Here is a 27,896-nt window from a genome sequence, read left to right as displayed (position 1 = left end):
ATTATCAGGTTTTATCGGGTCTCCTGATGAGTTTTTGAGACATCTTCTACAACTACAGGACCAGTATTGTGCTGTTGAAATAAAGCAGTTGTTTATTTGATGGGTAAGGGTTCCCCCCTACGACATATTAGCAAAAAAAAGTTTAGCTTTTTTTTTTTTTTTATTCTGCCATTTACGGGTTTTGTCGGGACTCCTGATGAAGTTTTGAGACATCTCCTACAACTACAGGACCAGTATTGTGCTCTTGAAGGAAGGCAGTTTTTAAAATTTTTGTGTAAGGGTCCCCCTTTCCGAAGTTTAAGCAAAAAAAGAAAAAAAGCATTTTCTGCCATTTGTGGGTTTTGTCAAGACTCCTGATGAGGTTTTTTCAGACATCTCCTACAACTACAGGACCAATATTGTGCTGTCAAGCAAGACAGTTTTTAAAATTTTTGTGTAAGGTTCCCCACCTTATGACATTTTAGCGAAAAAATTTAAAAAAAAATAAAAATAAAATTCTGCCAATTGCGGGTTTTGTCGGGACTCCTGATGAGGTTTTGAGATGTCTCCTATAACTACAGGACCAGTATTGTGCTCTTGAAGCAAGACAGTTTACATTTTTTTGTGTAAGTGTCCACCTTACTACATTTTGGCAAAAAATAATACAACAAAAAAAAAAATTCTGCCATTGACAGTCTTTTTTACTTTAAAGGCCTACTGAAATGATTTTTTTTTATTTAAACGGGGATAGCAGATCCATTCTATGTGTCATACTTGATCATTTCGCGATATTGCCATATTTTTGCTGAAAGGATTTAGTGGAGAACAACGACGATAAAGTTCGCAACTTTTGGTCTCTGATAAAAAAAAGCCTTGCCCCTACCGGAAGTAAAGTTAAGTTAAGTTAAAGTACCAATGATTGTCACACACACACTAGGTGTGGTGAAATTTGACCTCTGCATTTGACCCATCCCCTTGATCACCCCCTGGGAGGTGAGGGGAGCAGTGGGCAGCAGCGGTGCTGCACCCGGGAATCATTTTGGTGATTTAACCCCCAATTCCAACCCTTGATGCTGAGTGCCAAGCAGGGAGGTAATGGGTCCCATTTTTATAGTCTTTGGTATGACTCGACTCACAACCTACCGATCTCAGGGCTGACACTCTAACCACTAGGCCACTGAGTAGGTAGCGTGACGTTGTCAGTTGTTCACCTCCTCATATTTTCCTATTGTTTTCAACGCAGCTAGAGCGATTTGGACCGAGAAAGCGACGATTACCCCATTAATTTGAGTGAGGATGAAAGATTTGTGGATGAGGACGTTTGAGTGACGGACTAGAATGCAGTGAAAGACATATCTTTTTTCGCTCTGACCGTAACTTAGGTACAAGCTGGCTCATTGGATTCCACACTCTCTCCTTTTTCTATTGTGGATCACGGATTTGTATTTTAAACCACCTCGGATACTATATCCTCTTGAAAATGAGAGTCTCCTACAACCACAGAACCAGTATTGTGCTCTTGAAGCAAGACCATTTTTATTTTACAATGGTCCCCCCCCTTACAACGTTTTATCCAAAAAAAAAAAATGTTAATCTAAAATTCTGCCATTTTCAGGTTTTGTCCGGTTTCCTGATGAGGTTTTGAGGCATCTTCTACAACTACAGGACCAGTATTGTTCTGTTCAAGTAAAGCAGTTTTTTATTTGTTGGGTAAGGGTCCCCCCTACGATGTTTTAGAAAAAAAAGTTTAAAAAAAAAAGCATTTTCGGGTTTTATCGAGACTCCTGATGAGGTTTTGAGACATCTCTTACAACTACAGGACCAGTATTGTGCTGTTGAAGCAAGACAGTTTTTGATCTTATTCTGATTTAATCTATTTACTCGCAATCTTTGTAAGTGGGTCATACATCAGATATATACTGTATGACAATAGCTTCAATACTTAAGACCATATTTACACTACCGTTCAAAAGTTTGGGGTCACCCAAACAATTTTGTGGAATAGCCTTCATTTCTAAGAACAAGAATAGACTGTCGAGTTTCAAATGAAAGTTCTCTTTTTCTGGCCATTTTGAGCGTTTAATTGACACCACAAATGTGATGCTCCAGAAACTCAATCTTCTCAAAGGAAGGTCAGTTTTGTAGCTTCCGTAACGAGCTAAATTGTTTTCAGATGTGTGAACATGATTGCACAAGGGTTTTCTAATCATCAATTAGCCTTCTGAGCCAATGAGCAAACACATTGTACCATTAGAACACTGGAGTGATAGTTGCTGGAAATGGGCCTCTATACACCTATGTAGATATTGCACCAAAAACCAGACATTTGCAGCTAGAATAGTCATTTACCACATTAGCAATGTATAGAGTGTATTTCTTTAAAGTTAAGACTAGTTTAAAGTTATCTTCATTGAAAAGTACAGTGCTTTTCCTTCAAAAATAAGGACATTTCAATGTGACCCCAAACTTTTGAACGGTAGTGTATGTACATATCAAAAAGCCTTAATAGGACCATATTTATGTACCAAACCCAAAACCAGTGAAGTTGGCACGTTGTTTAATTCGTAAATAAAAACAGAATACAATGATTTGCAAATCCGTTTCAACTTATATTCAATTGAAAAGACTGCAAAGACAAGATATTTAATATTCGAACTGAGAAACTTAATTAAAAAATTTTTTTTTTTTTCAAACAATCATTAACTTAAACTTTAATGGCAGCAACACGTTGCAAAAAAGTTGGCAGAGGGGCATTTTTACCACTGTGTTACATGGCCTTTCCTTTTAACAACACTCAGTAAACGTTTGGGAACTGAGGAGACACATTTTTGAAGCTTCTCAGGTGGAATTCTTTCCCATTCTTGCTTGATGTACAGCTTAAGTTGTTCAACAGTCCAGTGGTCTCCCTTGTGGTATTTTAGGCTTCATAATGCGCCACACATTTTCAATAGGAGACAGGTCAGGACTACAGGCAGGCCAGTCTAGTACCCGCACTCTTTTACTATGAAGCCACGTTGATGTAACACGTGGCTTGGCATTGTCTTGCTGAAATAAGCAGGGGCGGCCATGGTAACGTTGCTTGGATGGCAACATATGTTGCTCCAAAACCTGTATGTACCTTTCAGCATTAATGGCGCCTTCACAGATGTGTAAGTTACCCATGTCTTGGGCACTAATACACCCCCATACCATAACAGATGCTGGCTTTTGAACTTTGCGAGAATCCGGATGGTTCTTTTCCTCTTTGTTCCGGAGGACACGACATCCACAGTTTCCAAAAACAATTTGAAATGTGGACTCGTCAGACCACAGAACACTTTTCCACTTTGCATAAATCCATCTTAGATGAGCTCGGGTGTTGTTCGCTTTGCATAGTAGAGATTTAACTTGCACTTACAGATGTCGCAACAAACTATAGTTACTGACTGTGGTTTTCTGAAGTGTCCCTGAGCCCATGTGGTGATATCCTTTACACACTGATGTCTCTTTTTGATGCAGTACCGCCTGAGGGATCGAAGGTCACGGGCATTCATTGTTGGTTTTTAGCCTTGCTGCTTACGTGCAGTGATTTCTCCAGATTCTCTGAACCTTTTGAGTATATTACGGACCATAGATGGTGAAATCCCCAAATTCTTAGCAATATACATTTACTGCCATTTTCGGGTTGAGACGTCTCCGACAACTACTGGACCAGTATTGTGCTGTTGAAGTAACACAGTTTTTAAAATTTTTGTCTGGAGTTTTTCTAAGTGTCAAAAATACTCCCCCAGCATAATATGCTTCCAAAAGTGGTCCAGAAGATGTTTCAGATGTGAACCAGTAAATTTATGTATACTCAAATGCAAGGGTCTGAACCAATGTAAAACAAAGTTATCAAGTTTTTTTTCACCAAGTACCACCTCAGAAAAAAAAAATGTCTCACCAAGTACCACCATTAAAATACAGTAGCATAGTAGGAGAAAGTAGTCATTAAAAACAAAGCAGAAGTTTCATTTAACAAGTACATTTAATATTTTTGACTACTGTACATCACATAGTTTGAACAGTAACACTGTGTTTAATAATATAAGAACATAAAACATTGTACTTCTTTAATCAAGTGTTTCATTGGCGTACCACAGATTAAAGGCCTACTGAAATAACATTTTCTTATTTAAACGGGGATAGCAGATCCATTCTATGTGTCATACTTGATCATTTCGCGATATTGCCATATTTTTGCTGAAAGGATTTAGTAGAGAACATCGACGATAAAGTTCGCAACTTTTGGTCGCTGATAAAAAAGCCTTGCCTGTACCGGAAGTAGCGTGACGTCACAGGTTGTGGAGCTCCTCACATCTGCACATTGTTTACAATCATGGCCATCAGCAGCGGGAGCAATTTGGACCGAGAAAGCGACGATTACCCCATTAATTTGAGCGAGGATGAAAGATTTGTGGATGAGGAAAGTGAGAGTGAAGAATTAGAGGGCAGTGGAAGCGATTCAGATAGGGAAGATGCTGTGAGAGGCGGGTGGGACCTGATGTTCAGCTGGGAATGACTAAAACAGTAAATAAACACAAGACATATATATACTCTATTAGCCACAACACAACCAGGCTTATATTTAATATGCCATAAATCAATCCCGCATAACAAACACCTCCCCCCTCCCGTCCATATAACCCGCCAATACAAATCAAACACCCGCACAACACACTCAATCCCACAGCCCAAAGTACCGTTCACCTCCGCAAAGTTCATACAGCACATATATTTCCCCAAAGTTACGTATGTGACATGCACATAGCGGCACGCACGTACGGGCAAGCGATCAAATGTTTGGAAGCCGCAGCTGCGTACTCACGGTAGCGCGCATCCAACTCAAAGTCCTCCTGGTAAGAGTCTCTGTTGTCCCAGTTCTCCACAGGCCAATGGTAAAGCTTGACTGTCATATTTCGGGAATGTAAACAATGAAACACCGGCTACAACGTAGCCGCTATGTGTTTGTGTTGCTGCAGCCGGCCGCTAATACGCCGCTTCCCACCTACAGCTTTCTTCTTTGCTGTCTTCATTGTTCATTAAACAAATTGCAAAAGATTCACCAACACAGATGTCCACAATACTGTGGAATTTTGCGATGAAAACAGACGACTTAATAGCTGGCCACAATGCTGTCCCAAAATGTCCGCTACAATCCGTGACGTCACGCGCACACGTCATCATACCGAGACGTTTTCAGCAGGATATTTCGCGGGAAATTTAAAATTGCACTTTACTAATCTAACTTGGCCGTATTGGCATGTGTTGCAATGTTAAGATTTCATCATTGATATATAAACTATCAGACTGCGTGGTCGGTAGTAGTGGCTTTCAGTAGGCCTTTAAGATACACCGATTTATGGAATCATTTAGTATTAGACAATGAAATATGTAACACTTCATCATTTCTAAAACCTACTGTACAAGTATGCAGAAGATTGATAACTATATATACAAAAACATTTACATTGTAACATATGTTTTGTGCTGTTTACTCTCACCTTTAAAGTCAAATTGTTCCGTTCATTTTTAAATAAAAGTACACAATGCTGCAAGGTCATGCATGTATTTGGCTTAAAAAGCACTAATCTAAAATATCTACTATATTAATGGTAGAAGCATATTAACAAGATTGTTACACACACAACAATGATGTCACACACGTCATATGTGCTGATGTTTTTAGAAAGTGAAAGTTAACAAAGTCCTGGCAAATTATTTCAAATCCTGCAGTTTCATTTGCTGCTGCTGTTCTCACCAGCACACTCGTGTTTCTTACACTGGTACTTATAAGAGAATCTTTCACCACACACACTGCAACTCACTTTCTTACCAGTGTGTGTTTTCATGTGTCTTACAAGTGTTGGTTTGTTACGGAAGCTTTTGTTGCAGACTGAACATGTAAAAGGGTTTTCACCAGTGTGCGTTCTAATGTGTATTACAAGTTTTGATCGGTCAGCAAAGCTTCTGTTGCAGCTTGAACAGGAATATGGCTTTTCGCCGGTGTGTTTTCTCATGTGCACTTGGAAATACTGACTTTGTGCAAAGCCTTTGTCGCAGAATGTACAGTAATATGGTTTTTCACCTGTGTGTGTTCTCATGTGTACTTTCAAATATTCGCCTAATACAAAACCTTTACCGCAGAATGCACAGGTAAAAGGTTTCTCTTCAGTGTGTAAACGTGTGTGTTTTTTCAAACACTGACTTTTTGCAAAACATTTCCCGCAGATTGAACAAGAGAAGGGTTTTTCTTCGGTGTGCGTTTGCATGTGTTCATTCAGCCCATTTCTTCGTGAAAAACATTTACCACATTCTGAGCAAGTGAAAGGTTTTTCTCCGGTGTGCATTCTCATGTGTACGTTCAGAGCGCAGCGATACGTAAAACCTTTACCACATTCTGAACAAGAAAACGGGCTTTCTCCAGTGTGCGTTCGCATGTGTTGCTTCAACACGTCTAGTCTTGCGAAACCTTTACCGCACACTGTGCAGGGAGGAGGCTTTTCTTCAGTGTGGGTTTTCATGTGCTGTTTCAACCATTTTTTTTGGGCAAAACCTTTACCACACTCTGAGCAGGGAAAAGGTTTTTCTCCAGTGTGCATTCTCATGTGTACTTTCAGATGACTGGAATATTTAAACGTTTTGTCACAGTGGGAACATTTCAAGTGGGCGTTGTCAGTGTGACATGTCTTATCTTCTTTAGAGTCTTCATCATCAGTGTCAGGAGAGTGTGACGTTGTGTCCTCACTATCTGATAGTGGAGCTAAGAGCTTGTCTGCTTGTGATCCTCCACAGTGGTCTCCATCAGCTTCTGTTGTCATGTGTTGTGTTGAGCTGCTGCTTGGAGGCTCCGCCTCTCTCTTCTCCTCACTTTCACCTTTGACCTCATCATCTTCACTCTTCACAATCACTGGGAACTCCTCTAACCATTCAAGGTGCTCGCCCTCCTGACTGATGCTGTGTTCCTCCTCCTCTTCCTTAATGTTGGGGCGCTGTGAGTCGTCCTCTTCCTTTTTAAAGGGTAGGGTCTGTGATAAAGAGGAAACAGAGACGCCAGAGGGTCTGTGGCGCTTCGTCTTCTTCTTTAATGGCTCTTCCTCTGCCATCCTGAAGCTACACTCCTGTTGCTCAGGGAGAAGATGTTCTGCAGGACACAAGAAGACAAACACATGCTTTAAAAACGTCCAGTTTTTATTAATGTGTATTAATTGTTCAATCCAGTAAAAATGTATCCAATTTACCCTGTTTTCTACCAATTAGGTAAGTTAAATAATCACTGATACATGAGTTAAATAATCACTGATACATGATAGTATCATGTATCAGTCACATGATACATTCAGTACGTTTACATTAGGGGTGTTCAAAGTGCGGCCCGCAGGTCATTTATTAACGGCCCCACGGCACATTTTAAAAATACGATTGAAAAAAATAAAAAAACATTAAAAGTGGTATTTAAAGAGCAAACAGGTGAAATGTAACAAGAAAATGTAGCAATGTTTACTCTAATCACACAAAACTGCCATGTAGGCGGTTTCTTTCTTTAAAAAATAATAATGAATCAAAATCAATGTCATTATGAATTGTTGACCTATTCAAGGCTCCAATTACGTCACATTAAATATTTTGAGATATTTTTTGGGGAAAATGTTGCATATTTTGTGTTTGCCATGTAAAAAAACAGGCTGTTTTTTTTAAAGAAGGGCCTAAAACGAACAAACAAAAAACATAAACAACAATAAAACGTATAATTGACGGATAGATCCGACGTTGATCTCGAGATTATTGTGTTAAAAGTAAACAGTAAAAAAAATAAATTATAATTTATTTTTTAACACTTTAATGAGTAGGACCCTTTTGGATCCCCTACAATTTTAGTGTGATTAGTTTTTAAGTGGCATTGCTCAAAAAATAATAATCAATGGTGTTAGGAGTTATTGACATTTTTAAGGCTCCAATTATTATATAATCTCAAATATCCCACTGGGTGAAAATATTGCATATTTTGTGGGTTTTTTTCATTAAAAAAAGGGTTTTCTTTGACAAAGAGCATACAATTTAAATCTTTAAAAAATGTTATATTGACAGATAGACCTAATGTTGATCTAGAGATTTAAAAACTTGAATAATAACACAAATAATAATACTGAATAATGACACAATTTTTATATATTTTGGACCAAAACCCTTTGGGGTCCCAGGGATCAAGCCTGAGTGGAAGCCTAAATGTATATTTTTTATACATATATTGTATTGGTTTTTAAAATAAAAACTATCAAAATGGCCCCTGCTAGCTTTGATTTTTCAATGTGCGGCCCTCCGTGGAAAAAGTTTGGACACCCCTGGTTTACATGTACTAAAGAAAACCAAGTTATTGTATGAATTGGCCTGAAATCCCAGTGGGGGACGAACACGCTGCTCTTTACAACTAAATTCACAGGAAAAGAAGAACAAGCTGGGGCAGGGGAACTTTTTAGGAGGGATGGGCAATACGGCTCAAAATCTTTGTTCCGGAGTGCACGACGTCCACGGTTTCCAAATACAATTTGAAAGGTGGACTCGTCAGACCACAGAACACTTTTCCACTTTGCATGAGTCCATCTTATATGAGCTCGGCCCAGCCAAGCCTGCGGCGTTTCTGGGTGTTGTTGATAAATGGCTTTCGCTTTGCACAGTAGAGTTTTAACTTGCACTTACAGATGTAGCGACCAACTGTAGTTACTGACAGTGGTTTTCTGAAGTGTTCCTGAGCCCATGTGGTGATATCCTTTACACACTGATGTCGCTTTTTGATGCAGTACCGCCTGAGGGATCGAAGGTTTGTAATATCCTCGCTTACGTGCAGTGATTTCTCCAGATTCTCTGAACCTTTTGCTGATATTACGGACCGTAGATGGTGAAATCTCTAAATTCATTGCAATAGCTCGTTGAGAAATGTTGTTCTTAAACTGTTGGACAATTTGCTCACGCATTTGTTGACAAAGTGGTGACCCTCGCCCCATCCTTGTTTGTGAATGACTGAGCATTTAATGGAAGCTGCTTTAATACATGTTCCCAATTAGCCTGTTCACCTGTGGGATGTTCCAAATAAGCGTTTGATGAGCATTCCTTAACTTTCTCACTCTTTTTTGCCACTTGTGCCAGCTTTTTTAAAACATGTTGCGGGCATCAAATTCCAAATGAGCTAATATTTGCAAACAATAAAGTTTTCCAGTTCGAACATTAAATATCTTGTCTTTGCAGTCGATTCAATTGAATATAGGTTGAAACGGAATTGCAAATCATTGTATTCTGTTTTTATTTACCATGTGCCAACTTCACTGAGCAGCCCAAGAGCAGCTGGGAAAGGCACCAGCGCCCCCTGGCCCTCTAAAAGGGATAAGCGGTAGAAAAAGGATGGAGGATGGATGATTTAATATAGAAATGATAATAAAACCATTTTAAAACAGGTTACAAAGGTTCCTAATTTAGTTGCTGACATATGTAGTAACATATTACATAATTTACACTTGTATTATTTGTCTGCTTGTCACCTACTCAGTGGCCAAGTGGTTAGAGTGTCCGCCCTGAGATGGGTAGGTTGTGAGTTCAAACCCCGGCCGAGTCATACCAAAGACTATAAAAATAGGACCCGTTACCTCCCTGCTTGGCACTCAGCATCAAGGGTTGGAATTGGGGGTTAAATCACCAAAAATTATTCCCGGGCGCGGCCACCGCTGCTGCTCACTGCTCCCCTCACCTCCCAGGGGGTGATCAAGGGGATGGGTCAAATGCAGAGGACAAATTTCACCACAACTAGTGTGTGTGTGACAATCATTGGTACTTTAACTTTAACTTAACTTATCTGGTTATTTTCTGTTGTAACATGTTTCTATCTACACTTCTGTTAAAATGTAATAAACACTAGATTTGGGTAAAACTACAAATTTGGGTATCGATCCTATACCAAGTAGTTACAGTGGCAGTTATAATCACATTTTTTTACATTGATCAATTTTATTCAGACAAAAACAATATGGTGGTGTTACAATATCAAGTAAACATTTTAATTATTTCCTACCATTGGCTTTGTTTTAAATCATTTGGTTTTTCCTCTTAAATTCCTCCTGTGTCCAGAGACTTATTTCATGAATTTTTAAACAAAAAGAACAAAATAATTGTTATAATAAAAAAATATTGATCCAACCACTGTAGTATTGACAATGTACTGATACAGTGGAACACAGTTCCCCATAACAAACAATGTAAATATGAATAATGGTTTCCAGCCTCGACAAAAGTCACTATTTTAGTGAAGGTTACCACACTTTGAACACAAAATAAAGTGCTATACCAGGGCAGTCAAACTGGTTTTCACTGAGGGCCCCATCGCAGTTGTGGCTGGCCTCAGAGGGCCGCTTGTAACCGTGAAAAATGTATGGAAATAAATGTATGAGGATTCACCTCAAGGTATTATTACACAATTGCCTATGCATTTGATTATATATATTTTAAAAATCATTAGATTTTGCAGTAAAAAAAACAACTGGCAGCTCAGTCGCTACAGTTTTACTGTAAAATGTATGGTGGTTTTTACAGCATATTACTGTAAATGGAAAAATGGTACTATAGTTTTTGTACGACAAAATCCTAGCAACTGACCTGCCAGTTTTTTTTACTGTATATTCTACAGTATTGTTATTTTTACAGCGTACAGTTGGATGGAAAACTTGCTTTGAAATCATAAGTCAAGCACATATTTGTCATTATTATTTTTACTTTAATAGAAAAATTTGAAATGTATGATAGTATTATATTTGCTGCATTATTAGATAATATTACCGTATTTTTCGGACTATATTTAAATTTTCCTGAGGGAACTCTCCTGAAGGAATCAATAAAGTACTGTCTATCAATCTATCTATATCTGTCAGTAAACTCACCATGAAAGCGCTAAAACATACAGGTGTAGTGGGTTTACATAATTCACCCAAGGAACTTTAGTTATTAGAGAGTTCCGGTCGGACGGTTTTTCATGGGACGTTGTTGTTGCACTACTGAGCCACGGATGAGGAGATGCTGCTCCGATATTGATCAGTGTTTCCCACACATTCATTTATTTGTGGCGGCCCGCCACGAAAGAATTACGTCCGCCACAAATAAAAAAATAAAAAATATATATATTTTTTTTTTGTCCTGTCCAGCTTCTCAGGCAAATCATATAGTTGATGTAGATGCCCATATAGGCTGTTCAGATTTACTTTACAAAAGAGAAGTGTAGGATACTTCTCTTGTTGCCTTATTTGTATTTGACCACTACTGTTTTCTGTTTATTTGTTACTGCCTGTGGCAGGACACCTCTGCCTCTGTTTCACTTTATGTTGCTGGTAAATAATATGGTTGTAGTAGTAGGCTAAAGTTAAATTATTTAGTATGCACTAATTAAAGGGGCAGAGCTTTAAGATACATTTTAGCTTTTATATTTTTATAAGATATATTTTTTGTAAGAACCACAATTAATAAATATATTTCAGTGAATAACTTATTGTTCAAATCTGTATATAAATATGTACATAAAGTGTTGTAATTATATTGTAAAATGGATGGATGGATGGACGTTTAAAACAAAACTGTTATTATTAATTAGTAAGTATACATTTTTTGAGCCTTTTTAGAGAAAATCATATCATTGTAGTAAATTATGCAAATTACTCGATGATGTCATGGTGACCACGCCCATAGCCACGCCCCCACCGCCACAGGTATCCTGGCAGTTTATGGGAAACACTGTTGATTTAAGTAGTCTGAAAGTCATTAACAGTTAGCTCCATTTTTTGACACTTCTTCCACTCCCGTCCTTGCACGTTACACCGCTACAACAAAGATGACGGGGAGAAGACGCTGCCGAAGGTGAGCCACGTAAATAAGACCGCCCACAAAACGGCGCATCCTGAAGCGACTGTCAGAAAGCGACTTGAAGATGATGTGTAAAACATCATTTATGCAACATTTTGACCAAAGAACCACCATTACATGTTATGTAGACCACAAGGAAGTCTTTTACATTTAGAAAAAATAAAAAATAAGACCCCTTTAGATAGATAGATAGATAGATAGATAGATAGATAGATAGATAGATAGATAGATAGATAGATAGATAGATAGATAGATAGATAGATAGATAGATAGATAGATAGATAGATAGATAGATAGATAGATAGATAGATAGATAGATAGATAGATAGACAGATAGATAGATGGATAATTACTTTATTTATTTATTGATTCCTTCAGGAGAGTTCCCTCAGGAAAATTTAAATTTCAGCAGCAGTGTACACAATTGAGAACAAATTTAAAAAGTAAAAAGTCAATAATGGAAATAAAATTGAAAATATAACAATAAGAATAAAAATAAAAAGCAACAGAAAGAATACAAATATAACAGTCAAAATAATAATATAACAAGAGAAACTAGGCAGTACTGACCATGTCATGTAATGCTCATGCTTTAAAGGCCTACTGAAATGATTTTTTTTTATTTAAACGGGATAGCAGATCCATTCTATGTGTCATACTTAAACATTTCGCGATATTGCCATATTTTTGCTGAAAGGATTTAGTAGAGAACAACGACGATAAAGTTCACAACTTTTGGTCTCTGATAAACAAAAGCCTTGCCTGTACCGGAAGTAGCGTGATGTAGTCAGTTGATCATCTCCTCATATTTTCCTAATGTTTTCAATGCAGCTAGAGCGATTCGGACAGAGAAAGTGACGATTACCCCATTAATTTGAGCGAGGATGAAAGATTTGTGGATGAGGAACGTTAGAGTGAAGGACTAGAGTGCAGTGCAGGACGTATCTTTTTTCGCTCTGACCGTAACTTAGGTACAAGATTTCATTGGATTCCACACTTTCTCCTTTTTCTATTGTGGATCACGGATTTGTATTTTAAACCACCTCGGATACTATATCCTCTTGAAAATGAGAGTCGAGAACGCGAAATGGACATTCACAGTGACTTTTATCTCCACGACAATACATCGGCGAAGCTCTTTAGCTACAGAGCTAACGTGATAGCATCAGGCTCAAATGCAGATACAAACAAAATTAAAAAAAACCCTGACTGGAAGAATAGACAGAAGATCAACAATACTATTAAACCATGAACATGTAAATACACGGTTAATAATTTCCAGCTTGGCGAAGCTTAACAATTGAAGCTAACTACGGAGCGGCGGCGGGCGTTGTAGCTTTCGACGACACCCCGTCCGCCATCAGAGTCGGCAAGAAACATATATTTCCCCAAAGTTACGTACGTGCGTGTCGCTATGTGCATGTCACGTTTGGAAGCCAAAGCTGTACTCACGGTAGTGCGTCTGCTATCCAACTCAAACACAACACAACCTCCTGATTGTGTTGCTGTAGTCTGCCGCTAATACACCGATCGCACCTACAACTTTCTTATTTGCAGTCTCCATTGTCCATTAAACAAATTGCAAAAGATTCACCAACACAGATGTCCAGAATACTGTGGAATTGTTCGATGAAAACAGAGCAGTTTGTATGGTGACACATTGGGTACGAATACTTCCGTTGCCGTCGTGACGTCACTCGCATACGTCATCATACAGAGACGTTTCCAACCGGAAGTTTAGCGGGAAATTTAAAATTGCACTTTATAAGTTAACCCGGCCGCATTGGCATGTGTTGCAATGTTAAGATTTCATCATTGATATATAAACTATCAGACTGCGTGGTCGGTAGTAGTGGGTTTCAGTAGGCCTTTAGGTAGTATACAGTGTCTGTGTCAGGAAGCACGGTGGTACAGGGGTTAGTGCATGTGCCTCACAATATGAAGGTCCTGAGTAGTGCTGAGTTCAATCCCGGGCTCGGGATCTTTCTGTGTGGAGTTTGCATGTTCTCCCCGTGACTGCGTGGGTTCCCTCCGGGTACCCCGGCTTCCTCCCACCTCCAAAGACATGCACCTGGGGATAGGTTGATTGGCAACACTAAATGGGCCCTAGTGTGTGAATGTGAGTGTGAATGTTGTCTGTCTATCTGTGTTGGCCCTGCGATGAGGTGGCGACTTGTCCAGGGTGTACCCCGCCTTCCGCCCGAATGCAGCTGAGATAGGCTCCAGCACCCCCCGCGACCCCAAAAAGGGACAAGCGATAGAAAATGGATGGATGGACAGTGTCTGTGTCATGCCCACAGTATAGTTCTGTATTCCATATTGTTGTTTGTACTATTGTGCCATCTTGTGGTCGACTTTGCTCACTGCAAGTGTTGTGGGTTGAAAGTGTATTTCCTTTTTCTTCGCGCCTTGAAGTATGGCTTCTTCATTCGTCTTGTTGAGCAACGTTTTTAGGTGTGACTGGGGATTTCCACTGGATGTGGAACGGCGGCGGATTCATTTAGTTTTTATTCATGTCAAAGGTCAGTTCAGCCAGTTTCCACCGCCTGCGGGTGTTGTCCCAAATTACTGCGCCTATATTTTGCCTGTTGTCACCAGAAGGCGGTTGAATTAGGCTGAAATCCAGTGATACGATTCTTTAATTTTCGACCTTTTGGAATCAGAGTGTCGTCATCCATTTGTGTCAAGGAGGTGAAATTAGGTCTGAAAACCTTTGACAGGTTGACTTCCTGTCCATCGCCGCCCATTAGCACATTTCAAACGGTAAAACCTGCCTTGAAAATTAAGTATTTTATTTTGAAAGTAAACTGGATAGTTTATTTTGTGGTGTGGCATGACTTCCGGTCCCACACAAGCAGATTTTAGCTAAATTGAGCCACTGTGTTGTGCCGTCTGGCAAATATAAAGCTCTGCGTATATTTAGCGCAGACGTCGCTGGAACCTGGCACATTGACTTGAACAAAAACGGAAAGAGTCCACAACTGTGGCGGCGCCATTTAGCATCCTATATAGCTATAGATGTCAACATTGTGTATGTGCTGAAAGATTAATTTATGATTGTTTATCAAAATATAACTATAGATGTCAACATTGTGTATGTGCTAGGAGTGTAACGGTACATGTATTTGTATTGAACCGTTTCGGTACGGGGGTTTCGGTTCGGTTGTGTACCGAACGAGTTTCCACACGGACATATTAAGTAGCGTACCGCACGTTGTGTAAACAATGCACACTGAGGCACAACACACGGCATGCTAGCAAAGACCGGGCTACGTCAACATATAAAAGTCAGAGCTGGAAGACCCTCTTGCCTTGTTAAGATCTCCCGTTTGGGAACACTTTGGCTGCGCGGTGCGATACAACAATGGAGGACGGAGGTTTGCCGACATTGTTTAGCAGCGGTAAGGCATGTTTGTGCCAACACGTCAACCATGCTAACCCATTTTAAGCGTCACCACCCCTAAGTGAACATCGCTTCAACAAAGATAAAGACGAGCAAATAGCTCCCACCGCATACAAGCAGCCTCTCCTCAGCGAGTCAGGCAGAGCTAAAGCAATAACAAATGTTTTTATAGCAGCAGATATAAGTCCATATTGTTTTAAAAACTAGATTTTGACCCACTTCTATGGTGGAAGAACAATGAGCCCATATATCCTCTTACTGCCAAGCTAGCCAGGCTAGGGGGGGGGGAAGAAAAGTTAATCTGAGGCTGAGTTGACTTGAAACTGTTTAATGTTGCACTTTTTATATGTAGAAGAAAAGTTTTGTCATTTTATTTAATCTGAGCAGCAACTTGAGGCAGTTTAATGTTGATTAACGTGGACCCCGACTTAAACAAGTTGAAAAACTTATTGGGGTGTTACCATTTAGTGGTCAATTGTACGGAATATGTACTGTACTGTGCAATCTACTAATACAAGTCTCAATCAATCAATCAATCAAAAAAGCACTTTATATGTAGAAAGGTTTTGTTAAGAAATCATTCTGAGCCTTATCTTATTTAGTTTTTATTTTATATATGTTGACCACATTAACCCTGGCAATGGACCCTGTGTGTATATGTATGTTATGCCATTGTTTACAAATTTGGTAAATAAATAACCAAAAAAATTTATATTTTGTTGTATTCTTACTGTACCGAAAATGAACCGAACCGTGACCACTAAACCGAGGTATGTACCGAACCTCCTCCCCTCTTAACCGGGTTAAGAGGGGAGGAGTATATTTACAGCTAGAATTCACCAACTCGAGTATTTCATATATATATATATATATATATATATATATATATATATATATATATATATATATATATATATATATATATATATATATATATATATATATATATATATATATATATATATATATATATATATATATATGTAATACTTGACTTTCAGTGAATTCTAGCTATATATATATATATATATATATATATATATATATATATATATATATTTTATTATACACTACCGTTCAAAAGTTTGTGGTCACATTGAAATGTCCTTATTTTTGAAGGAAAAGCACTGTACTTTTCAATGAAGGTAACTTTAAACTACCGTAGTCTTAACTTTAAAGAAATACACTCTATACATTGCTAATGTGCTAAATGACTATTCTAGCTGCAAATGTCTGGTTTTTGGTGCAATATCTACATAGGTGTATAGAGGCCCATTTCCAGCAACTATCACTCCAGTGTTCTAATGGTACAATGTGTTTGCTCATTGGCTCAGAAGGCTAATTGATGATTACAAAACCCTTGTGCAATCATGTTCACACATCTGAAAACAGTTTAGCTCGTTACAGAAGCTACAAAACTGACCTTCCTTTGAGCAGATTGAGTTTCTGGAGCATCACATTTGTGGGGTCAATTAAATGCTCAAAATGGCCAGAAAAAGAGAACTTTCATCTGAAACTCGACAGTCTATTCTTGTTCTTAGAAATGAAGGCTATTCCACAAAATTGTTTGGGTGACCCCAAACTTTTGAACGGTAGTGTACATATAAATAAAAGAAATACTTGAATTTCAGTGTTCTGAAGGCTATCCAGTAGATGGCAGTATTGTCCTGTTTAAGAGTGTCACAACAATGCTGTTTACGGCAGACGAACTGCTTTACGGTAGACGAAAACGTGACCGCTGTTGTTGTGTGTTGTTACCGCGCTGGGAGGACGTTAATGAAACTGCCTAACAATAAACCCACAAAAGAAACCAAGAACTCGCCCTCGATCATTCTACAGTTAAAACGTGATTGGGCAGGCACGCTGTTTATATTGTGGGAAAGCGGACGTGAAAACAGACCGTCGCCGCTGTCCCCACTCAGGTCGGCATTGAGCTGGAGGGGGCGTGGCCTCCAGCTCCGGCTGAATTCCGGGAGTTTATTGAGAGAAAATTTCTTCCGGGAAGTTATCGGGAGAGGTGCTGAATTCCGGGAGTCTCCCGGTAAAATCGAGAGGGTTGGCAAGTATGGCTAAATGGCACCCAATACCCATTGAGAACAGAGCTAGCTTGACCACCTTTATGTATCGTATTGTTGTTGGAAAAAAGTTTGAATAAAACGAACTGTGATTGGTCAGCTTGTTACGACATCATTTCCTGGGTCTTCTCCAACAGTTTCAAAGCAATGTGTACATTAAAATTGAGCGTTAAATTAAAATGACTAGTTCCATCACCCATTAAAATGAGTGTCGCTAACACTACTGCACACAGGAAAACGTGTGGAGGAGAATTGCAAGTAACCGAAACAAATATTGTGAATAACTGACAAGAGGCTCACTTTGTACATGTAAGTCTACTGTCAAATAAACATGCTCAGGTGCTGAGAGCGATGCACAGAGTGAGACCTCTTAGTCCAGTTTAAAATCCAAGGAAACACACGGACATAGCAATTTATTGATGACGGCAAAAATTAAGTTATTAAGTTCATTTTTATTCATATCGCTCCAAGAATTGACTGTCCCAATCTACAATTGTAGGATTTTTTTAATGCCGCTGGACATCGTATTTAATGCTTTTTAATATCATTACAGAACTTCATTTTTGCAAAGTCCATTTACTGACTTTTTATGCTTTTTAATGACCCGCGGAAACCCTGCTAAAGCTCTTGAATTTAACTAGCGTGTAGTTTGATTTTATTTTTAAAAACAATCTATACATACCATAAACCTTCATATCTGTATTGTCAGCTGTTGCTTGCTAGTGAAAGTCACAACTATGGTACCAGGTTAGCCCTAAGAGGTGCTTTCGCCCGTCTTAAACCCAAAAGTGATGTTTTTAAAAAGACTGTAATGTATAGGGCAATCACTTACTGGAATCGACTTCCACAATATCTGGTATCAATCACCAGCAGAGTGGGTTTGAAGAATAGACTAAGAGGAGAAGTATTGCGGAAAGAGATTATTCTAGATTGTACCTACTGGCATGACTGTTTTTATTGACTATTTCATTGATTATGGGACAAGCAGTAGAAAATGGTGGATGGTACTTTTTTCGTCACTTATTGTTTGTCTTTGGTACACTAATGTGTATATTTTAGGCCATTGGTTCTTTGTTTTATTTTTGCAAAAATATATATATATATATTTTTATATTGCTCTTTTTATCTTTGGTATGAACAATATTATGTAAACTCGAAGTTATTATAATTTTTTTGGTTCTTTGTTGTTGCTATTTTTGTATTACAACATTTTATTATTTGATCATGTTGTACTGCATTTTAATCTTTTGTTTTGTGATTGTGTGATGTTTTTGCCTGGACCCCAGGAAGAATAGTCTCCACTGCGGTGTAGACTAATGGGGATCCTTAATAAACTAAACTAAACTAAAATAATGTTGGACAAAATCTCTTGTCATTTTTGTCATTGTTTACAAACTCAGGAAATAAGTCCCTGGACACAGGAGGACTTTAAGGGCTAAAGGGCCCCTGTAACTACTTGGTATTGGATCAATATCCAAATTTGTAGTATCGCCCAAAACTGACATATCAAAAAAAACTGAAGAATAAGTGATTATTACATTTTAAAAGAAATGTAGAAACACGTTACAACAGAAAGTAACCAAATATTAACAGTTAAAGTAGCAAGTGCATTAAAAATAGCTTTGATAAGATAATACAACTCAAAATGATGTAATACGTTACTGCATGTCAGCAGATAAATTAGGAACCTTTTAAAATAATCATATTATCATATAGAATAAAGAGGAATTAAAATATTGCACAAAGATAATGTTCTTGCAAGAGGCTGTAATAGATATCGTAATATGGATTTTAGGCCCATCCCTACATCTCATATGGATCTTCATCTACAATTGGTGCCACATGACACTCCTTTGGGAGGTTAAGTGAACCATGTACAGTTGTGCAGGCGTATTGTCATCAGTTGTGCAGGCGTATTGTCATCATGTAACACGGACTTGTCCAGGATTTTTGGCTTTTTCTTTGTCTTTCCATTCCCTTTCACCACAATGCTTACAAACGCTACAAATGGCTTGAGTTGTGACGTTGGTGAAAACATTTTCTACGTTTCTGTTCACTGGCTTCAATCACGCATGAAAGGATTTGGTCAACAGCCAAAAATGGTTGAACTTGCACTTACCATCTTACACAAATAAATCTGCTTTGCTGTGGGCTTTCGTAATATCTGCTGTTAAATAAACTATTCAAATGATTACATTTAAGACTTTAAGTCTAGGAGCATGAAGTGATGAAGCCTACTTGGATGAGAGGACAAACGTCTTCTAAGACAAGGTGAACAGTCCAGTTGTGATGGATTGAATGCCCTGAGAATAAAATGATATGTGGATGTTGTGCTTACTTGGACTGTGATGAAGCTGTGAGGACTCAGGTGGTTTGTCTTCATGCTCTTCAATCTTCACAGAGACAACAGTCAGTGGAAACTTGGTGAGATCAGCCTCCTCCTGCCCTAGAAGACACTCTCCCTCCTGAGTGATCCAACATTCCTCCTCTTCCTCTTTAATGTGGGGGGGCTGCTGAACGTCTGTTGGGTAAGTCAATAAGATCAAGAGAGAATATAATCAGTTTTTGACTGACATCAATTACATTATTTGTGTTCTTTTGTGTGTTGTGTTGAAGGCCAATAAAACACAGGAAAAAAACTTCCTTTTGTCCCAGCCACTAAAATGACTTCAATGAATAAACAACAAGCTTGGAAATTTGAATGGGGGCAATTTTAGGCTAATCTCTAACATTAACCACATCATTGTAATGACATAGTCCTAACCATAACTTAAATAGAATGGCAATTTAAACAAACAACAATTGTAATTCCAAAAGTACTTAAAACATTCATATCATGTTTTTGTCATCATATAAAATCATTTTCTTTATGGTCATTCTGATGTCAAAAGGAACTCTTACCAAAACATGTTTTACTATGTGGTGTTTTTATGGAGCATCTTCATCAATAATTCATCGTCAGGAATTGGAGACCATCTACGACACGCTGAAGGAAAGTCAGTCACCTTTATGTTCTTTTACTAAATAGTGTTGACTACATTGGTTATTGAAAATAAATGTTTACTTTCACTTATTGATGCATATAAGTCAGAATCTGGAAGTGAAATTATAACTTCGATTATATTGATTACAAAACATATATATTTAGTGACTGTGTGAGTTTTGTGTAAACATGTTGATACAATGTTACAGAGGAACATCAACCTCCCATAAATGTTGTGTCTGAAAAGGTCTCATTAGAAGCATTGAAGTCCCATCTTAAAACTAATTTGTATACTCTAGCCTTGAAATAGACCCCCCTTTTAGACCAGTTGATCTGCCGTCTCTTTTCTCCTCTGCCCCCCCCCCCCCCCCCTTTCCTTATGGAGTGGGAGGGGGCACAGATTAGGTGACCACAGATGTTGTGCTAGCTGTTCAAAGTCGGGACCTGGGGTGGACCACTCAACTGTGCATCAGTTGGGGACGTCTCTGCGTTGCTGACTTCTCTCCACTCAAGATGATGCCCTGCTGTCCCCACTATGGACGGGACTCTCGCACTATTACCTAGATCCACTGGATGTCCATTGCACCGGTCGCCTCCAAGCATACTTGCCAACCTTGAGACCTCCAAATTCAGGTGATTTGAGAGGGGGGTTAAGGGGGGAGGAGTATATTTATAGCCAGAATTCACTGAAATTCAAGTATTTCTTATATTTATATATAAATAAAATAAAAACTTGACTTTCAGTGAATTCTAGCTATATATATATATATATATATATATATATATATATATATATATATATATATATATATATATATATATATATATATATATATATATATATATAAAATAAAATGCATATATATATATCAATCAATCAATGTTTATTTATATAGTCCTAAATCACAAGTGGGCTGTACAAGCCACAACGACATCCTCGGTACAGAGCCCACATACGGGCAAGGAAAACTCACCCCATACATATATATATATATATATATATATATATACATATATATATATATATATATATATACATATATATATATATACATATATATATATATATACATATATATATACATATATATATATATATATATATATACATATATATATATATATATATATATATATATATATATATATATATATATATATATATATATATATATATATATATATATATATATATATATATATATATATATATATATATATACAGCCCTTTGAGACACTTGTGATTTAGGGCTATATAAATAAACATTGATTGATTGATATATATATATATATATATATATATATATATATATATATATATATATATATATATATATATGCATTTTATTATATATATACATATAAATAAAATTAATACTTGAATTTCAGTGTTCATTTAATTACACTTATACACACATAACACACCTCTCTACTCATTGTTGTATTTGAAAGTGCAATGCTTCGCAGCCAGTAGCACAGCCTTTGAAGGAGCATAGGTACGGGCAGTGTAATATTCTGGGTTGGAGTCAATAACCAGGCGAGGTGACGAAGTTACGTCTCTTTACTTCATACTTCAGAACCGACTCCCACACTTGCCGTCAGGGTGCGCAATACAACGTAAACCGTTGGCCAACCAAAAAGTAACCACAGAACACTATTGTTCTGTGGTTACTTTTTGGTTGGCCAAGTGTACGTGACAACAGGCTGTCCTCACTCAGGTCCGCATGGACCTGGAGGGGGCGTGCCTTAAGTCGGGAAAAATTCGGGAGAATGGTTGTCCCGGGAGGCAGCACGGTGGAAGAGGGGTTAGTGCGTCTGCCTCACAATACGAAGGTCCTGAGTAGTCGTGAGTTCAATCCTGGCCTTGGGATCTTTCTGTGTGGAGTTTGCATGTTCTCCCCGTGACTGCGTGGGTTCCCTCCGGGTACTCCGGCTTCCTCCCACCTCCAAAGACATGCACCTGGGGATAGGTTGATTGGCAACACTAAATTGGCCCTAGTGTGTGAATGTGGTCTGTCTATCTGTGTTGGCCCTGTCACGCCAAATTTCTTCCCCCTACAAACCCCCATTTACTTCCGGCGTCATTTCCTCTTACGTCATTGACAGCGATCGATAGCACTTCGGCTTTGACTGCCCGTCGCTGGAAGGATACTTGTTTTTTTGTTTTTTTTTATAATATAGCGTTAACAAAACGTCTGTATTAATCGGACAAGTATTAATCGGACAAATTAACTTGAGGATATTCCTGACTGCACATTTGACTCGTGGACATATGCGGAAACGAATAACAGTGTACAATAAGTTAATTCATTGTCAATCTAAATTTATTTGTTAAATTCAGTTTTTTTTAGTTCTCTGTTCGCTGTCAATGGCGTAAGAGGAAATGATGTAAGTAAGAGGAAATGACCCCGGAAGTAAATGGGGGGGGGTTTGTATTTGGCGTGACAGCCCTGCGATGAGGTGGCGACTTGTCCAGGGTGTACCCCGCCTTCCGCCCGATTGTAGCCGAGATAGGCTCCAGCGACCCCCCGCAACCCCGGAAGGAATAAGCCATACCTTGAGACCTCCAATATCGGGAGGTGGGGGGTAGGGGGGGCTTGGTCGGGGGTGGGGGGCGTGGTTGGGGGCGGGGGGCGTGGTTATTTACAGCTAGAATTCACCAACTCGAGTATTTCATATATACCGTATTTTCCGCACCATAAGGCGCCCCGTGTTATTAGCCGCACGTTTAATGAACGGCATATTTCAAAACTTTGTTTACCTGTTAGCCGCCCCGTGCTATTAGCCGCACCTACGCTACGCTAAAGGGAATGTCAACAAAACAGTCAGATAGGTCAGTCAAACTTTAATAATATATTACAAACCAGCGTTCTAACAACTCTGTTCACTCCCAAAATGTAATGTGCAAATGTGCAATCACAAAAATAGTAACACTCAAAATAGTGCAGAGCAATAGCAACATCAATAACTCAACGTTGCTCATACGTTAGTGTCACACAACACACAAAATAAACATTTAAAGCTCACTTTCTGAAGTTATTACTCATCTACAAATCCCTCGAATTATTCTTCTTCGGTGTGCTTCACTTGTTTTTTGACACCATCTGTGATGTGGACGCGCATGCAGTCGTAGATCAACAGGAACGGCGCTGCGTGAAAAAAGTCACCCGGTGTCTTCGCGTAAACGTCTATCAACCACTCGCTCATCTTTTCTTCATCCATCCATCCCTTCGAGTTAGCTTTTATGATGACGCCGGCTGGAAAGTTCTCTTTTGGCAAGGTCTTCCTTTTGAATATCACCGTGGGTGGAAGTTTCTGGCCGTTAGCATGGCAAGCTAGAACCACAGTAGGACGACTTCTCATTCCCTGTGGTGCGAATATTCACCGTACGTGCTCCCGTTGTATCCACAGTGCGGTTCACATGAATATCAAAAGCCAGTGGAACCTTGTACGCGTGTCTCTTAGTAGGAGACATTTTGTTGTCTTTACAGAAAAACAAATGAAATTAAATATCCGCGAGCTTCTTCTTCTCCGGGGGCGGGTGCTCACCTTGGCGGTTGCTTACAGTAGAAGAAGAAGCGCTTCCTCTTCTATGGGGCGGTTGCTTACCGTAGAAGAAGAAGCGCTTCCTCTTTTACGGGGAAAAAAGATGGCGACTGTTTACCGTAGTTGCGAGACCTAAACCTTATGAAAATAAATATGAATATTAATCCATATATAAGGCGCACCGGGTTATTAGCCGCACTGTCTGCTTTTGACAAAAATTGTGGTTTTTAGGTGCGGCTTATGGTGCGGAAAATACGGTATATATATATGTTATGACGTCATTGGGCAGGCAATCTGTTTATATTGTGGGAAAGCGGACGTGAGAACAGGCTGTCCCCACTCAGTCTCAGGTCCGCATTGAGCTGGAGGGGGCGTGGCCTCCAGCTCCGGCTGAATACCGGGAGTTTGTCGGGAGAAAATCTCTGCCGGGAGGTTGTCGGGAGAGGCGCTGAATACCGGTATTCTCCCGCTAAAAACGGGAGGGTTGGCAAGTATGGAATAAGCGGTAGAAGATGGATGGATGGTTGTCCCAGGAGATTTTTGGGAGAGGCGCTGAAATTCGGGAGGGTTGGCAAGTATGCCTCCAAGGTTTCTCATTGTATACCATTGGGTTGAGTTTTTCCTTGCCCTGATGTGGGATCTGAGCCGAGGATGTCGTTGTGGCTTGTGCAGCCCTTTGAGACACTCGTGATTTAGGGCTATATAAATAAACTTTGATTGATTGATTTTCTTGAGCTATATTAAGAGACAGGGACAATTCATCTTACAATAGACAATACTTTTAAAAATAGCGTTAATAATATATGAAGTTAGTAAAGATGTGAGAGTAAGAAGTAAACAAACCTGTTCTGTGTAACACAACTTGATGTTTCTTGAAAACAGCGTCCTGTAGTTGATGTTGTCGCTCCTTCTCCTCTTTTGTTGGACAAAGTTCCTCCTCATACTTTGCTATCGTTCTTTCGCACATTTTCACACAATCACAACACTTTACACTCACATTTGATCTCTACTTAGCGATGTGTTGATAACGTCCGCGTCTCTTTGTTAGCAGCTAACAAGCTAAGCTAACTAGCAAGCTAAGCTAGCACATAAAGTGCGCTCAGACTAATGTATCCGGATACAAACAATGACTAACAATGTTTCATCTACTACACGACATATATGCGTACATGTATGCACTAAATACAAATACAGAAACAATAATGGCCACGTTTAGGCCTTTTCCGTCAAACGCCATCTTGCTTTGTCATTGTTCTTCCTTCGATTTCCAGCAGACTAGTAGAGCATCTTAGGCCTCCACAGCTTCTTAACGGGACTTCTTCGTCCTGTCCTATGGTCCATACTACATTCTACAGTACAGGAGGTCGAGGTATGAACATGTCGAGTCATAGCAGCAAACTGCCAGTAAGAAGACGAAATCGAGCTGGTTGCTTGTTTCTCTCGCGAGATCTGACAACACTGCGCGAGAACAAGACAGAAGGACGAGGGCAAGACACGATGGCGTTCCAACCGCCTTTAAACTAAATAAGAATAATATTGAAGGTGCGGCTGTATTTATACCAGCTCTGTGTTCCCAATCAGCACGTACATGTACACACATATGCTGTTTAATCGCGTAAATATCGTTAATAATTGTTTGTATTCGGATACATTAGATTAGTCTTAGCTCGCTAGTTAGCTTAGCTTGTTAGCTGCTAACAAAGAGACGCGGACGTTACCAACACATCGCTAAGTAGAGATCAAATGTGAGTGTAAAGTGTTGTGATTGTGTGAAAATGTGCGAAAGAACGATAGCAAAGTACGAGGAGGAACTTTGTCCAACAAAAGAGGAGAAGGAGCGACAACATCAACTTCTGGAGGCTTATTATAAGAAACATCATCAAGTTGTGTTACACAGAACAGGTTTGTTTACTTCTTACTTTCACATGTTTACTAACTTTGTATTTCATTATTAACACTTTTCTTACATATATTCAATGTTCCCTCTAATTTTTCATGTGTGTGAGCAAACACACAAACAAACTGAGCATTCAGTGGAATACAGACGTGCACACTGTGGTCATACCAGCAGCACATTTGTCTCAAACCTGACATAACAATTTAAATGTCTTATTATTATAATCAAGTGACTTGTCAATTTCAAGAGATTATTTTCTAATATATGTGATTTGGCCCACTTAGATATTATTATTTTTTTAATCAGCTATGCACTTCACTATAAAAGTGGGTGACATTGTTATCACCAGGAAAGATGAGGTCACCTACCTAGGTGCCATTCTAGAGGCTAATCTTTCCTGTGATAAAATGGCAACCAAGGTAATCAGAAAGGTCAACCAACGAACGAGATTTCTCTACAGAATCTCCTCTCTGGTCAACAAAAGCACCATGAGGATTCTGTCAGGAACTCTCGTTCAACCCTTTTTCGATTACGCATGCACCTCCTGGTACCCTAGCACCTCCAAAACCCTCAAATCTAAACTCCAAACATCCCAGAACAAGCTAGTCAGGTTAACTCTAGACCTCCACCCCAGATCCCACCTCACTCCTACCCACTTCTCCAAAGTGGGCTGGCTCAAGGTGGAGGACAGAGTGAAACAACTTGCACTGAGCCTAGTCTATAAAATCCACTACACCTCCCTGATACCGAAGTACATGTCAAACTACTTCCTTAACGTAAATGACCGCCATAACCACAACACCAGGGGGAGCTCCACTAACCACGTTAAACCCAGATTCCGAACTAACAAAGGTCTTAAAGGCCTACTGAAATGATTTTTTTTTATTTAAACGGGAATAGCAGATCCATTCTATGTGTCATACTTGATCATTTCGCGATATTGCCATATTTTTGCTGAAAGGATTTAGTAGAGAAAATCGACGATAAAGTTCGCAACTTTTGCTCGCTGATAAAAAAAAGCCTTGCCTGTACCGGAAGTAGCGTGACGTCACAGGAGCTAGGATTCCTCACAATTCCCCGTTGTTTACAATGGAGCGAGAGAGATTCGGACCGAGAAAGTGATGATTACCCCATTAATTTGAGCGAGGATGAAAGATTCGTAGATGAGGAACGTTACAGTGAATGACTTGAGAGGCAGCGATGGACGTATCTTTTTTCGCTCTGACTGTGATTTAGGTACAAGCTGGCTCATTGGATTCCACACTCTCCTTTTTCTATTGTAGATCACAGATTTGTATTTTAAACCACCTCGGATACTATATCCTCTTGAAAATGAGAGTCGAGAACGCGAAATGGACATTCAGTGCCTTTTATCTCCACGACAATACATCGGCGAAATGCTTTAGCTACGAGCTAACGTGATAGCATCTTGCGTTAACTGCATATAGAAACAAAATAAATAAACCCCTGACTGGAAGGATAGATAGAAAATCAACAATACTATTAAACCGTGGACATGTAAATACACGGTTAATGCTTTCCAGGCTGGCGAAGGTTAACAATGCTGTGCTAACGACGCCATTGAAGCTAACTTAGCAACCGGACTGCACAGAGCTATGCTAAAAACATTAGCTCTCCACCTACGCCAGCCAGCCCTCATTTGCTCATCAACACCCGTGCTCACCTGCGTTCCAGCGATCGGCAGAAGGACGAAGGACTTCACCCAATGCGTTTGGCGGCCCGGAGACGTAGGAAGTCAAGGTGAGGTCGGCGGCTAGCGCGGCTAGCGCTCCAACAAAGTCCTCCTGGTTGTGTTGCTGTAGTCCGCTGCTAATACACCGATCCCACCTACAACTGTCTTCTTTGCAGCCTTCATTGTTCATTAAAAAAATTGCAAAAGATGTCCAGAATACTGTGGAATTATGAAATGAAAACAGAGCTTTTTGTATTGGATTCTACGGGGTACCATAACTTCCGTTACTCGGACTTCGTCACGCGCATACGTCATCATACCGCGATGTTTCAGCCGGATATTTCCCGGGAAGTTTTAAATGTCACTTTATAAGTTAACCCGGCCGTATTGGCATGTGTTGCAATGTT

General features: G+C 39.2%; 3 protein-coding genes across 3 annotated transcripts in view; 2 read left to right on the top strand and 1 right to left on the bottom strand.

Moving 5' to 3' along the window:
* LOC133664600 (oocyte zinc finger protein XlCOF6-like) overlaps nt 1-27,896 on the top strand; it is a 191,302-nt gene that overhangs the window by 20,745 nt on the left and 142,661 nt on the right. The gene's annotated exons all lie outside the window — the stretch shown is intronic.
* Nucleotides 3,986-25,373, bottom strand: LOC133664623 (zinc finger protein OZF-like). Its single transcript, XM_062069409.1, has 3 exons — nt 24,743-25,373; nt 19,709-19,891; nt 3,986-7,141 (listed from the first exon to the last, which is right to left on the bottom strand). The coding sequence occupies exons 1-3, from the start codon at nt 24,864-24,866 to the stop codon at nt 5,736-5,738; spliced, it is 1,713 nt and encodes a 570-aa protein (XP_061925393.1). The 5' UTR covers nt 24,867-25,373; the 3' UTR covers nt 3,986-5,735.
* LOC133664586 (uncharacterized) overlaps nt 25,210-27,896 on the top strand; it is a 27,966-nt gene continuing 25,279 nt past the window's right edge. Inside the window, exon 1 of the mRNA XM_062069325.1 lies at nt 25,210-25,801. Within this exon, the coding sequence (XP_061925309.1) occupies nt 25,675-25,801 (127 nt within the window). The 5' untranslated portion in view covers nt 25,210-25,674. The remainder of the gene's footprint in view (nt 25,802-27,896) is intronic.

The sequence above is a fragment of the Entelurus aequoreus genome, linkage group LG14 (assembly GCF_033978785.1).
Source record: "Entelurus aequoreus isolate RoL-2023_Sb linkage group LG14, RoL_Eaeq_v1.1, whole genome shotgun sequence".
In the NCBI taxonomy this organism is placed as follows: Eukaryota; Metazoa; Chordata; class Actinopteri; order Syngnathiformes; family Syngnathidae; genus Entelurus; species Entelurus aequoreus.
The sequence above is the reverse complement of the archived record's forward strand: the minus strand, read 5'-3'. Positions and strand labels throughout refer to the sequence as shown.

Excerpts from the sequence above, each read along its gene's own strand:
- LOC133664623 (XM_062069409.1), bottom strand. The coding sequence starts at position 24,866 with ATGTGCGAAAGAACGATAGCAAAGTATGAGGAGGAACTTTGTCCAACA. Across the intron at positions 19,892-24,742 it reads AGTTGTGTTACACAGAACAG|ACGTTCAGCAGCCCCCCCAC; the intron begins GTTTGTTTACTT and ends CTTACCCAACAG. Across the intron at positions 7,142-19,708 it reads ACAGCTTCATCACAGTCCAA|AACATCTTCTCCCTGAGCAA; the intron begins GTAAGCACAACA and ends TGTGTCCTGCAG.